The 15,185-nt window shown below is 45.6% G+C and overlaps 1 protein-coding gene across 1 annotated transcript in view; it reads left to right on the top strand.

Annotated features, from left to right (window-relative positions):
- Positions 1-6,977, top strand: part of LOC143300596 (uncharacterized) — a 9,443-nt gene extending 2,466 nt beyond the window's left edge. Inside the window, exon 2 of the mRNA XM_076614373.1 lies at positions 1,395-6,977. Within this exon, the coding sequence (XP_076470488.1) occupies positions 1,635-2,924 (1,290 nt within the window). The 5' untranslated portion in view covers positions 1,395-1,634 and the 3' untranslated portion in view covers positions 2,925-6,977. The remainder of the gene's footprint in view (positions 1-1,394) is intronic.
- The last annotated feature ends 8,208 nt before the right edge of the window (positions 6,978-15,185 follow it).

Below are 15,185 nucleotides of genomic sequence, written 5' to 3'. Positions count from 1 at the left end.
AGGGGACAGAAGGCACGGATATGCACGTACAAACAGACCACCACCACCACCACCACAACAACAATAATAGCAACGAAGAGAACAAAACAAACCATTTTGTTCATTGCAATACAGACCACATAGGCCACTCTACATGGTTTCGAACCAAGCCAAAAAAACTGTACACTTATAATCACCACTACAACCACCGTTTTCACCAGTGACCTATGATTACGATTTTCAGACCAAGCCATTAACTAGTTGTACACTTATAATCGCCTCTACAACCCTGCCTTCACCACTTATAATTATCCTCAGGGAATGTCATTAACTGTACACTTATAAATCACCTCTACAACCACCGTCTTCACCACCTACAATCACCCTCACACCAAGTCAATAGCTGTACACTTATAAATCACCTCTACAACCACCGTCTTCACCACCTACAATCACCCTCACACCAAGAGAGTAACTGTACGCTTATAATCACCTCATGATTATCCTCACACCAAACCAGTAACTGTACACTTATAATCACCACTACAACCACTGTCTTCATAATCTATAATTACCCTCAGACCAAGAGGGTAAATATTCACCTCTGCAATCCTGCCTTGACCACCTTTAATTATCCTCAACTGTACACTTATAATCACCACTACAACCCTTGACCACAATGATTATCCGCAGACCAAGCCAGTAATTGTACACTTATAATCACCACTACAACCCTTGACCACAATGATTATCCGCAGACCAAGCCAGTAATTGTACACTTATAATCACCACTACAACCCTTGACCACAATGATTATCCTCACACTAAGCCAGTAACTGTACGCTTATAATCACCACTACAACCCTTGACCACAATGATTATCCTCAGACCAAGCCAGTAACTGTACACTTATAATCACCACTACAACGCTTGACCACAATGATTATCCGCAGACCAAGCCAGTAATTGTACACTTATAATCACCACTACAACCCTTGACCACAATGATTATCCTCACACTAAGCCAGTAACTGTACACTTATAATCACCACTACAACCCTTGACCACAATGATTATCCTCACACTAAGCCAGTAACTGTACGCTTATAATCACCACTACAACCCTTGACCACAATGATTATCCTCACACTAAGCCAGTAACTGTACACTTATAACCACCACTACTTGGATGTCTGTTTTTGCTTTGCTTTTTTAATCTGTCTATCTTATCTGTCTGTTTGTCCGTCGGTCGGTCTGTCTGTCTGTCTGATCATTGTCTCCTTACCTCGTTCGCCCCCCACCCCCTTGCCCCCTCTCTGTTCTTCAAGGAGTCTGTTTCATTGCCTGAAGTTCTGCGTCATCTGCACCGAGATATAACTTGCATTCAACTCGCCGCTGCCACTTACTTTGTGCAGGGAGGGCCAGCAACAGTCTCCAGCCGAGAAAGACACCCGGCCGACTACCCCCACGAACTGCAACTGGACACCCGCTGGGACAACCATTCCCCAGTGGACTACCCCTCCGCCACCACACAGACCACAAAGGACTACACTTCTACCGCCTGAAGAAAGACTACCGTTGGACACCCGTCCGGAACAAGTTGACCTTAAGGGCGTAGTGCCAATAGGTCGTTGAACTCAACACCACAAGACAACATGGCGGCTGCTGACTCCCGCACGTGCAGCACTGTGGAGACCCCGAGCCGTCTGATTCTCTTCTTCCCAGAATCCACCCCTCCCTCCCTCACCACCTTCCTCCCCACCTTCCCCCTCAGCAAGCCCGTCAGAGAGCGGCTGGTGTTAGGCAGGAGCAGCGCCGCTGACGTCCGCCTGAATGACGAACGGATGTCACGTGCCTACGCCGCGCTGTGGCATGACGGGAATGATCCTTTCGTCTTCCGAGTCAGCAACCTCAGCGAGCGGAAGCTGGTGACGGTAGATGGCGCTGCGTTGCGCTTCCAGGAGGAAGCGGAAGTCAGGGACGGAAGCGTGCTTGTCCTGGACTTCCTGGAGTTCAAGGCCAAGGTCAGTGTCGGGGACGTGGTGGCCTGCAGCTACGAGGTCAGCTTCGCGAAGAACGTCATCATGTCTCCGGTGTCCGTGAAGCCCGCGGGTGGGAAATGTTGGGTACTTCCTCGCCGAGACGACGGAGACCCCCCTGTGCCTTCCCCGTACAGGGCCACGCCATGTCGGTCACCACCGGAGAGCTGTGCGAGCCAGGCGGTCGGCCCACTGCTGACCTGTCTCCGCTCGGGGAGCGTGGATTCAGGGGTGGGATCCACAGTATGCAGAGCATGGAGTCACCTCGCCTCCAGAAGGTGCTGTGAGAGTGCGGGCGTGGAGTACGAGCAGGCAGATAACATCGTCACCATGTCGCAGGGCTGTTCCTGTGCGGGCAACGAGGATTCTTCCTGGTCCCCCTCTCCTCCTCCTCCTCCTCCAGTGAACTCGGTCAGAGAATTGTCGCTGAACATCCCCCTTCAAAGGTCTCCTCCGTCCACTGTGCAGGCCGAGGCACCCCACTCTGCAACCAAACCGTGCAGTCGGCCGCGTCGTGTGTCTGACCACCAAACATCCCCTCTACCACCACCCTGTAGGTCAAGAAACGGCCTGTCCTGCTGGCTCAACATCAGATCCGAACCATCCGTGCCACAGCCACAGAAAAGGAAGCCAGAAAACGACCAGGAACTGTCGGTACTGGCGCAGCGTCTGCAGGACAAGCTTGTGTTCTCCAAACAGAAGGTGTGCCCGTCTTGTGGAGGCTGTGGCGAGGGTTCTGCCAGACCAACTACCCTGCAGCTGGGGCCTACTGCAGCAATGGAACCGACCCTGACCCTGACCATGCCGGACATGGTACCTCTGACGTCAGCGGAGGGGCGCAGGTCACCCGTGGAGGACGCGGAGTGGGACACTGACGACCCCAACATCAACTCTTACATGGGATGATCAGTGCTACCCCAACATCAACTCTTACATGGGATGATCAGTGCTACCCCAACATCAACTCTTACATGGGATGATCAGTGTTACCCCAACATCAACTCTTACATGGGATGATCAGTGCTACTCTAACATCAACACTTACATGGGATGATCAGTGCTACCCGAACATCAACTCTTACATGGGATGATCAGTGCTACCCCAACATCAACTCTTACATGGGATGATCAGTGCTACTCCAACATCAACTCTTACATGGGATGATCAGTGCTACCCCAACATCAATTCTTACATGGGATGATCAATGCGCTCCAGCAACCACTTTGTGCTACTTCGGTGCTCCCTCAACAGCAACAACAACATCACCACCGCCATCACCAACAACAACAACACCAGCATCATAACCACTACCACAATCACCACCACCAACAGCAGTGATAATAACCACAACAACAACACCAATACCAACAAAAAACAGCAGCAACAACAACTTTTGGTAGCAGCAGCAGCAGCAGCAGCAGCAGCAGCAGCAGCAGCAGCAGCAGCAGCAGCATCAACAACAACAACAAAACAACAAACGGCAGCAACCATAACAACAACCAGAACAACAACGACAACAAGTACAACAATACAGCAACAATATAAAAGCTAACACGTCATATACAGTGTTGGCTGTCATCGTCAAAGATTCAAGGATGTCTGACTCCTCCCCCCGTCATCCACCCACCCCCTTCCTAATGGGCTTGGCTTGGAGGATATACAATATGATAACGTACTGTTTCGGAACAAGCAAGAAACATTTCAGTAACTATGTCATGTGGCATAAACACGAATGGAAACACCTACATAGCCACAAGCATAAGTTCGGATGTGTTCTTTAGCTCAAGCATAAGGGTAAGATCAGATGAACTTTGTTTCCGGGTCAAAGCGAGAAAGGTGCACACAGTGTTTCCGGGTCAAAGCGAGAATGGTGCACACAGTGTTTCCGGGTCAAAGCGAGAATGGCGCACACAGTGTTTCCGGGTCAAAGCGAGAATGGCGCACACAGTGTTTCCGGGTCAAAGCGAGAATGGTGCACACAGTGTTTCCGGGTCAAAGCGAGAATGGCGCACACAGTGTTTCCGGGTCAAAGCGAGAATGGTGCACACAGTATTTCCGGGTAAAAGCGAGAATGGTGCACACAGTGTTTCCGGGTCAAAGCGAGAATGGTGCACACAGTGTTTCCGGGTCAAAGCGAGAATAGTGCACACAGTGTTTCCGGGTCAAAGCGGGAATGGTCCACACAGACACTGACGTCAGTTGCTACACCAGGACAAATGTGACCCTGACCTTTTTCATCCTTTCTTTGTATTTCCTGTGTGTGATACTTACACCCATAGCAACAACTGAATGGGGTGATGTTTAATGATCACGAATCCACGTATGTGTGTGTGTGTGTGTGTGTGTGTGTGTGTGTGTGTGTGTGTGTGTGTGTGTGTGTGTGTGTGTGTGTGTGTGTTTTCAGTCTTATGCTTTTACCGTGTGATCTGAATTATTATAATATTTGTTGATGTGTAATCTGTGATTTATGGTTTTATATAGTTTTAGCATGCTTTCCATATCACCTTTAAAAGAAAAAAAAGAGATAACTGTAATCATAGGAATGTCTCATATATTTGTGTATTGATGAGACCGCCATGTAATTTTTGAATGACGCATAAAACGACTGATGGGCGCCCAATGGCACCCGTCAGTCGGCTCTACCCAGGTAGGCAACCTGTTGTGGAAATGACCACGTGCTTAGAGCTTGATCTCCGACCGAGGATAGGCGCTATCAAATTTTTCATGTGAATAGTCTCAAAGTCTGTGGCCTTTCATGCCCTGCTCTCACGGTGACCTCAGTTTCGATACCCTTCCACTTCCGTGCTTGGGGTGAGTCCTGTCAATGTCTTCAGTGTCGGCAGATTCATGGGGGGCTGTTGTTTGAGGGACGTGGTGGAGGTCTCCACTGTGGGAGGGACGCTCACTCAGTCTGGCTCCGCGACTAAGCCATTATTGTCGTTAGTAGGGGGCTTAGTAGGTGGTGTCCTAAGTACGTTAAATCAGAACAGTACCACTTAACACCACCGAAGTGACTCAGCAGCAGTGCATGGTCTCCTCTGGTGTGTGGCCTCCTGGCGACCTAACATCGATGGTTCCAAGCAGACTGCCGACGCTGGAACTGTGACGGACAAGGCCGGGTGTAGCCGTGTATGGGGGAATCTAAATGAGCGGCGTGGGAGTAATGCCACTGAAACGGTGCAGATGATGGGGCAGAAAAAAAAAAATCATGTGAGGTAATAAAGTACACTTGACTCGAATTAACTTGAGCTGGCCTGAAAGTAAAGCGAGATACGCGCGGTTTTCCGGTATTTGTCAGGTCCGTCGTGACAGTGATTGTCTCTTGTTGTTGTTGTCCACTCAGGCTGACATCCAGTGAGTACATCCAAAAACACACGATAGTAGGAACACTGCCGACAACAACACAGACATAACTAAGCTCGCCGAATCATGTCATTCAGTACTGTTTACAGCCGGACATTCTGATGATCGATGTGGACGTTTTCTTCCTCCCGTTTTCTGTCTTATTTTATTCTTATTCTCGTTGCTCCTTGTCCAGCCGACCGCACAGGGCCAAATCAGGACTGAAACGCAACACTGTGCTTTATCAGTAGAGCGGTTAAACGGTCAAGATATACTATTGTGAAGGTGTTAACTTAGAAAGCTCAGCAACCTCAAAATAATTTGCACTCGAGTGGTAAATTTCAGTGTGAAATTATCTTCAAAGATAAAGCGAGGGAACAGCGCGGAACTGTGTGATTGGTTTAAGCCCATGAATCATGAAACACTGTATTGTATTGTACTGCACTGCATTGCACTGCATTGCACTGCATTGCATTGTATTGCATTGTATTGTATTTATTCTATTGTATTATACTGTATTAACTTTTTCACAACAAATATCTTTATGTGAAATTCGAACTGCTCTCCCCGGTAAAACAGACAGACAGAGAGAGGGACAGAGATAGAGAGAGCGACACATAGCGAGAGGGACACACACACACACACACACACACACACACACACACACACACACACTGCCCCATTCTCTCACCACTAGTCGATCTCCTTCCTAATTCCAACCCTCTTTCCTATCCCTTCTCGTAGAGCACTTATGCCAGACTACAACCAGCAATAACATACACGCCGGAATACCACCTATGCCAGTCCACTGCACTCGTCACAAGATGTGTCAGGGAGGAGGAGGAATTTTGTTTAATGTCCCGTCACACATATCGGTGATCGAAGACATTTTGTCAAAGTATTTATGAATACATTTGAGTATTATCGGTTAGAAGGGGTGGGAGATATGAATGAATGGAGGGTTGGGGGAAACTGGGCAAATGAGGGTGAAATGAAGGTGAAATTTGAAAAAAAAAATCTAAATACAATTACAGGAAATTACTTAAAGGACTTCGTAAAAGAGAAGTCGTTAAACTGACAAGCGAAACAACTGATAATGAATGCAAAAGATGTGTCAGTGTGGACCTGTAACTGCACTTCTCCATAGAATGCCTTGACAAATAATAACGGAAAAGTATAATCATTTTCATGGCATGTACCGCACAACGCCCCTGACGCTTGTACTGATGAATACAATATCATGTCACATGGAATCCGAACATAATTATTCATCACCTTCACCGATAGCAATTACAGTAGCACAGTTCATTAATTTTCTGCATTTTATAGTCTTGACAAACATACAATGGATACTGTATATTTCTCGAGTTGAAAAAACAATAACACAACAACAAACAAACCACCTCCCCACCCCAAACACAAATAGAGTTTTAAAGGTTAAAAGATTAACCAAGACTGTGTTTTGGTGTGTGGGAAAACGAAGACATCTGGGCCTGGATTTATCACTTAATCTATAATCGCATAGCATGTATCATCCAGTGAGCCCAACAGGTCATGGTGCGGTGTCCAGTTGGGATTGACTTCCAAGAGTGTGTGTGTGTGTGTGTGTGTGTGTGTGTGTGTGTACACACACACACACACACACACACACACACACACACACACATATATATATATATATATATATATATTTATATATATATTATCTTCTGTACCCTTGCCTGAAGAAGCTGTTTTTACAGCGAAAATTTGCTGCTTTTTAAGAATACAAGTTTTAAAGACGTGAAGAGCCTACTGTTATTGATATATATATATATATATATATATATATATATATATATATATATATATGTGTGTGTGTGTGTGTGTGTGTGTGTGTGTGTGTGTGTGTGTGAAAAGTTCTCAATGGTCATTCTGCACGAGAAGAAACCACCAAAAGTGCCTAACGTGAAGCTGATACCAGTCATAGTTCCATGACCATATAAATGGAAAGACTGGTTGACATAGTACAGGTTTTTTCTTTCTTGGTCGTATCTTCATCAGTGAGGCGCCGTGGCAGAATAGGTAAGGCGTTGGACTTCTGATCCAGTGGTCAGGGGTCCCCCGTGGAGATGCCGGGGGTCTTTCAGTATAAATATGACGGGTGCAATAGCCGAATGGTTAAAGCGCTGGACTTTCAATCTGAGGGTCCTGGGTTCGAATCTCGGTGCACCTGGTGGGTAAAGGGTGGAGATTTTTCCGATCTCCCAGGTCAACATATGTGCAGACCTGCTAGTGCCTGAACCCCCTTCGTGTGTATGCGCACGCAGAAGATCAAATACGCACGTTAAAGATCCTGTAATCCATGTCAGCGTTCGGTGGGTTATAGAAACAAGAATATACCCAGCATGCACACCCCCGAAAACGGAGTATGGCTGCCTACATGGCGGGGTAAATAAAAAACAAACAAACGGTCATACACGTAAAATGTTACATGTCTGTCTGAGTGTGTATGTGTGTGCATCTGAAATCTGATTGAATGACACAGGAAACGAATGATGAGCGCCCAGTGGCAGCCGTCAGTCGGCTCTACCCAGGTAGGCAGCCTGTGGTGCAAATGTCCCCGTGTATGTAAAGCGCTTAGAGCTTGGTCTCTGACCGAGGATAGGCGCTATAGAAGTATCCACATCAATCAATCGATCAATAAATAGCATCCCCACCTTCTGGAAATTCTGTGCTATGCTAGAAATTTCCTCTTTTCTGTCACTCTCTTTGTTTCTGCCTTTTTTCTATCTTCACTGTTGTCTCCTTTTTCTGCCTTCCCAGTCCATTCCCCTTTCTTTTTTCAAGCAAGCCTTGACACTTTTTTTCTCTTTTCCGCAGTCTATGATGTACTATCTGTGCTGTTTTGTTCTGGTGATTAGGTTGTGAGATGTAAACACTGGGATGGGCACTAGCTGCCCATTCTGCAGTGTTATTTGCCTATGTAGCCTTTTATGTATTTTTTGTTTGGCTTTGAAGTTGTTTTTTTCTCCTTTTTTTTACGATTTTTTGTAATCTGGGGATGATGAATCAAGCGGAATGGCTGGCGTTCTCAGCATGGCCTTGTCTTATTTGCCCTAAGGAGCTAAATGGTTGGGATACTGTGTCATGAACTGTGCTTTGTGGATTTGTCTTAGAGGGTTTTTTTTTTTTTTTTTGTTGTTGTTGTAAATGTGACAGTTTTGTGCTGACGCGGTTGAGCATTTGTATGGTTTGACAGTCCTGATATGGCCCTATGCGGTCGGCTGGACTATAAGCAACAAGAACAAGAATAAGTGGTAAAGGGTCAATTCCCCAATTCTACCTGATGGTAGTTGTGTCCTTGGGGAAAGTTCCCGACTCCGATTTTCCTAACTCACCCCAAGCGTGATTGGATGCCTGGCTTCGGTTTGGGAAGGTGAAAGCGAGCCTTAGACACAGCGCCCCGATGGCCGTATAAGGCTATGGTACCTTAACTCACTCAGTACGGCCAGTCCTCTCTTCTCCTCTACACAGACCCCTCGGATGTCCAGTGAGTGTCTCAATGACTTAACGTTTAGCTTCCGTCGTCAGACTTCTTGTATTGTTTGTCAACATTCACCTCTTCAGTACAAGAGCCTTCCGCTTGCAATATTTTGATGGTGGTAATTGGGGTGAAACGCTGTTAACGTCGTCTCTTTCGCTGTTCGTATGGAGAGAGTTAAACCTTTAACAATCATCAAAAAATAACTAGGAGTGATACGTTGCTGAATTTCGTGTCTGTCACCTTTGGGTTTGGTATTGTATTTGTGGTTCGATATCACATCACTCGTGGCGCATCCTTTCAGCGTATCGATGTCTGTGATGCGTTTACGTCACTCCGGAAAACCTCAATCATCTATTCAACACAGCCAGTTCACCCACTCTAGGAAGACATTGTCGGGAATGGCCGGAGGGCAAAACTGATGCAGAAGTGAAGCTACTCATAGAAGAAAACAGTAAAGAAGAGGACATCATCATATACACAGAAGTGCTGTGCTGTGTTGTGCATGTCATGTGCTCTCCTAGATTCTAATATATTTTTTTCTTTTCATTTTATTTCATTGCATTGTATTGCATTGTATAGTACAGTGCTGTGTGGCGCTATATTGTATCCCACTGAATCAAGTTGTATTGCATTGCACTGTCTTGCATTACAATGATTTGTACATTTTTTAGACTGTAGTACATTGCCGTGTATAGGATTGGCACGGTAATATATGGAGTGGAGTGATGGCCTAGAGGTAACGCGTCCGCCTTGGAAGCGAGAGAATCTGAGTGCGCTGGTTCGAATCACGGTTCAGCCGCCGATATTTTCTCCCCCCTCCACTAGACCTTGAGTGATGGTCTGGACGCTAGTCATTCGGTTGAGACGATAAACCGAGGTCCCGTGTGCAGCATGCATTTAGCGCACGTAAAAGAACCCACGGCAACAAAAGGGTTGTTCCTGGCAAAATTCTGTAGAAAAATCCACTTCGATAGGAAAAACAAATAAAACTACACGCAGGAAAAAATACAAAAAAAATGGGTGGCGCTGTAGTGTAGCGACGCGCTCTCCCTGGGGAGAGCAGCCCGAATTTCACACAGAGAAATCTGTTGTGATAAAAAGAAATACAAATACAAATACAAATATCATCATAGCATTATATTGCATTGCTGTGCATTGCATGGTATGACATTCCCGGGCGTGTTCAACTGATTACTTTCCACAGTATGCTGCTGTATTCAATGCCTGTATCTATATCACATGAGCGCATGGTGAACTTGTGGGCTTCGCATTTGAACTGTCACAATGGCTGTATCCTTGGTTTGTGCTTGCAGACAAAAATACACGACAGACTGTGGATTTCCCACGCATTGCATTGCATTGCATTGCTCTGTATTGCATTATATTGCATTGCGTCGTGTGTCGTGTCATGTCGTGCTGTTTTGTGGCGTGTTGTGTTGCATTGTTTTGCATTGCGTGGCGATGCGTTGCGTTGTGTTGCGTTGTGTCGTGTTGTGTTGCATTGCGTTGTGTTGCGTTGTGTTGCGTTGTGTTGTGTTGCGTTGTGTTGTATTGCGTTGTAGCGTGTTGTGTTGTGTTGTGTCGTGTTGTTTTGTGTTGTATTGGGGGTGTCGTGTCGTGTCGTGTCGTGTTGTGTTGTATTGCGTTGTGTCGTGTCGTGTCGTGTCGTGTTGTGTTGTGTTGTATTGCGTTGTGTCGTGTCGTGTCGTGTCGTGTTGTTTTGTGTTGTATTGCGTTGTGTCGTGTCGTGTCGTGTCGTGTTGTGTTGTATTGCGTTGTGTCGTGTCGTGTCGTGTTGTATTGCGTTGTGTCGTGTCGTGTCGTGTCGTGTCGTGTTGTGTTGTATTGCGTTGTGTCGTGTCGTGTTGCTTTGTGGCGTGTTGTGTTGCATTGTTTTGCATTGCGTGGCGCTGCGTTGCGTTGTGTCGTGTTGTGTTGTGTTGTATTGCGTTGTGTCGTGTCGTGTTGTGTTGTGTTGTGTTGTATTGTGTTGTGTTGTGTTGTATTGCGTTGTGTCGTGTCGTATTGTGTTGTATTGTGTTGTGTTGTATTGCGTTGTGTTGTGTTGTGTTGTGTTGTGTTGTGTTGTGTTGTATTGCGTTGCTTAGTGTTGTGTTGTGTTGCTTTAATTTTTTTTTCTTATGTTTTACAAGAGATTTCTGTGTGTGAAATTCGGGCTGCTCTCCCAGGGGGGGAGAACACGTTGCTACAATACCGTGACACCCATTCTTTTTTCTGTCTACATTTTCTTTTTTTTTCTTCACTTTTTACCATCAAGGTGAATTTTGCAAGGGACAACTCTTTCGCAGCCGTTCATTCGTTTTCGTGCACAAGGTCAAGATAAAGAGACAAGACAGAAAGACCAAAACAGACAGACAGACAGAAAGACAGATAGGGAAACAGACAAACAGACAGAGACAGAAAAAGAGACAAGAAAGAAAGACCAAAACAGACAGACAGACAGACAGATAGATAGGGAAACAGACAAAACAGACAGAAACAGAAAAAGAGACAAGACAGAAAGACGGAAACAGACAGACAGACAGACAGATAGATAGGGAAACAGACAAACAGACAGAGACAGAAAAAGAGACAAGACAGAAAGACGAAAACAGACAGACAGACAGAAAGACAGATAGGGAAACAGACAAACAGACAGAGACAGAAAAAGAGACAAGAAAGAAAGACCAAAACAGACAGACAGACAGACAGATAGATAGGGAAACAGACAAACAGACAGAAACAGAAAAAGAGACAAGACAGAAAGACGGAAACAGACAGACAGACAGAAAGACAGATAGGGAAACAGACAAACAGACAGAGACAGAAAAAGAGACAAGACAGAAAGAAGAAAACAGACAGACAGACAGACAGACAGACAGACAGACAGACAGAAAGACAGATAGGGAAACAGACAAACAGACAGAGACAGAAAAAGAGACAAGAAAGAAAGAAGAAAACAGACAGAAGACAGACAGACAGACAGACAGACAGACAGACAGACAGAGAAACAGACAGACAAAAACAGAAAAAGAGACAAGACAGAAAGACGAAAACAGACAGACAGACAGACAGAGAAACAGACAGACAGACATAGACAGAAAAAGAGTCAACACAGAAAGACAAAAACAGACAGAGAAACAGACAGACAGACAGAGAGAGAGAGAGAGACATAGAGACAGAGACGCACACAGACAGACAGACAGACAGACAGACACACACACACACACACACACACACACACACACACACACACACACACACACACACACAGAGGGTTGAGAACTTTGGTGGATGAAACACGATAAATTTTGCATTTGTTTTTTTTTTTCTTTCTTTCTCTTCTTCTCTGTTTCTGTAGTTGTTCTCATTTTTAATTTTTTTATTTTATTTATTATTATTACTGAGGTGGCGAAAACTTGATCTTGGGAGACAGGGAAAAACAACAATCAAAGTCTACTGTACACTTGTACTGGTCTCAATACTTTGAGTTATTTTCTTTTTATGGCAACGTGCTTAAATGAATCATAAAAAAAAGAAAGAAACAAAAAGAAAAGAAAAAAGAAAAAAAAGAAACAGCAACAAACAGCCCAGTCCATGGTCAGATCTGAAAAAAAAAAAGAAAGAAAAGATAACAATCAATTAAATACTCATTTCATTTACCGTGGTACAAATTACATACCACGGAGTTTAAAACAAACTACATATCCAGACATCATAATAAAAAAAAAGGGTAATAATTGCCGTAAAAAACCAACAACCAGATATTACTCTTATTGCATTTTCATGAAACTGCGCTCGTATTGAAAGCACACACATGCAAACATACATACACTCAGACACAGTCACACAGGCAGACAGACAGACAGACACACACACGCAAGCACGCACGCACACACACACACACACACGCGCGCGCGCGTGCACACACACACACATTGACCATTGACCTATAACATTTATATGACTGAAAAAACAACAACAACAAAACCAAAAAGACACTGTACTTTGTCTAATGAAAATTTTCATGTTTGTCATGTTGTGACATTGAACACTGACATCATCTCTTAACATTCGTTTAATTCTATCTGTGTCAAATCACTTTAACAAATTCGATGAAGCTGGTGTGCAAAAACCTTCTCTTTCTTGCACATGCAAACATTTCCCATTACATCATGATGCCATTTCGTGACCTTGACCTTTGAGCTGTGGTTTTGAATTTCTGTATGGATGATGCTTAACAAAATACCAAGTCTGATCAAGATTTAAAAAACAAACAAACCCTCAAACCCAAATGACCTTGACCTTTGCCACCCTATCGTTATGAAGTGGGAAAACAACATTACTTTGACCTTTGACACACTCACCTTGCCTACCATTATCATCATAAAGTGAAAAAAAAATAAGATATAATCAATACCTAACATCCTACCAAGTTTGGTTCCTATGCCACTTGTAGCAGCTGAGAAAATCCGAAATTTTAAAGCTTAACACAGAGACACAGACACACAGACACTGATACACTGAGACAGACAGACAGACAGACAGACAGACACACACACACACACACACACACACACACACACACTGAAACAAAGGAAGAAACAAACAAGCAACTACACCACCACCACCACCAACATCAACAACAACCACACACCTTCTTCTAGTCATCGTCATCGTCGAAGTTGGCGAAGCCCGTCCCGCCAAGGCCGGAGAACAACCCCGCCCCGGTGAGACCTGCTCCGGCAAACCCTAGCGAGTTGAAACCGTAACCCAGGTTCCCGTAACCCAGACCGTATGAACCGAGTCCGTAGCCGAACATCGGCGCGTAGCCCAGGGCGGGATAGACCGCCGCCGTTGGGTAGAGGAAAGGCATCGCCGCTGGGAAGTAGGACTTGACGAAAGGGACGGCGGCGAAAGGGTGGTGGTACAATCCTTCCACGGTTGTCGTCGTCACCAGCATCATCGTCACCAGCATCGTCGCTACGGCTGGCAGCGTCTTCGTTGTTGTTGTTGTTGTCGCCATTGTTGTTGTTGTTCTGTAAGTCAGAGAGAGAGAGAGAGAGAGAGAGAGAGAGAGAGAGGGGGGGGTGGACACAGAGAGAGATAGGGCGGACAGAGAGAGAGAGAGGGGGGGACAGACAGAGAGAGGGGGGGTGGGACAGAGAGAGAGAGATAGAGAGAGAGAGAGAGCGAGAGAGAGAGAGAGAGAGGGGGGGGGGAGAGAGAGAGGGATTTAAAATAGGAAGGAGGAAACAACAGTGACACCACCACTAACAACAACAACAACAACAAATTTGACTGTAAGTGGCTATAGTTCAGGCACACAGTCAACTAAATAATTCATGTAAACGATGAACGCGCCAATGACTGCGAAGATGAGAACGCAGAACAGGAATGCAGGCATCACAGGTTATTGCGGCCCGCAAGCAACAGCAGATGATAGGTTTCATCTCTTCTCTTGGTGGGACAGACGCTACTTCCGGTTCCGGTCGGGGTTCTGAAGACGTCTCACCTCAAACTCAAGAACTCTGCTTGTAGACAGCCAGTCGCCAGGCGCTGCGGTCAGTGGCGAGGGTTTCACATCCTTCTTCTTCTTCTTCCGCGTTCCCCAGGTCATGCTGTCAGATGGTCCATCCGGTCTGCAGCGCGAAGTTCGCAGTCCTCTACAATGCCGCAGGTGGTCCCCAGAGCTTCTCGTGGAGTTCCGCCATACAGGGCCAGATTTTCTCTCCTCAGTGCACCAAACGTTGGGCAGAACTGAAGCAAATGCTCTGGTGTCTAAGAACCCGTGCCGCCTGGGCGTTTCCCATACGAGGATGGTGTTGCTACAGGTCCCTAAGTGAAAGTGTTAGGCAGTCCTTGAAGCGTTTCACTGGCCTTCTTCTGATGTTCCTTGCGCTGCGATCGGCCAGCTCGGAGGAAAAGACTATCTTTGGCAATCGTGTGACGTCCATTCGGAATACATGACCAACCTACCGAGGCTGTGAAGTCATGATGAGTGTTTTAGCCACAGTCATCTTTGAAGTCAATAATCATTCATGACGAAACGGAAAGAAAATAGATGCATAACAACAAAACGAGAAACCAAACAATCCCCCCTCGCCCCCCCCCCCCCCCCCCAAAAAAAAAGAAAAAAAAAAAAAAAAAAAAAAAATCAACAAGCGATGCATCTATACCGAGCATATTTTCCGTGTTTTCAGTGGGTATGTTTTCAGATACTTGAAACAGTTCCGGGACTTCTAAAAAGTGATTTTTCACACACACAAAAAGAACACAGTAGCAATTTCAATATGGT

The sequence above is a fragment of the Babylonia areolata genome, chromosome 26 (genome assembly GCF_041734735.1).
Source record: "Babylonia areolata isolate BAREFJ2019XMU chromosome 26, ASM4173473v1, whole genome shotgun sequence".
NCBI classification, from domain to species: Eukaryota; Metazoa; Mollusca; class Gastropoda; order Neogastropoda; family Buccinidae; genus Babylonia; species Babylonia areolata.
The sequence above is the reverse complement of the archived record's forward strand: the minus strand, read 5'-3'. Positions and strand labels throughout refer to the sequence as shown.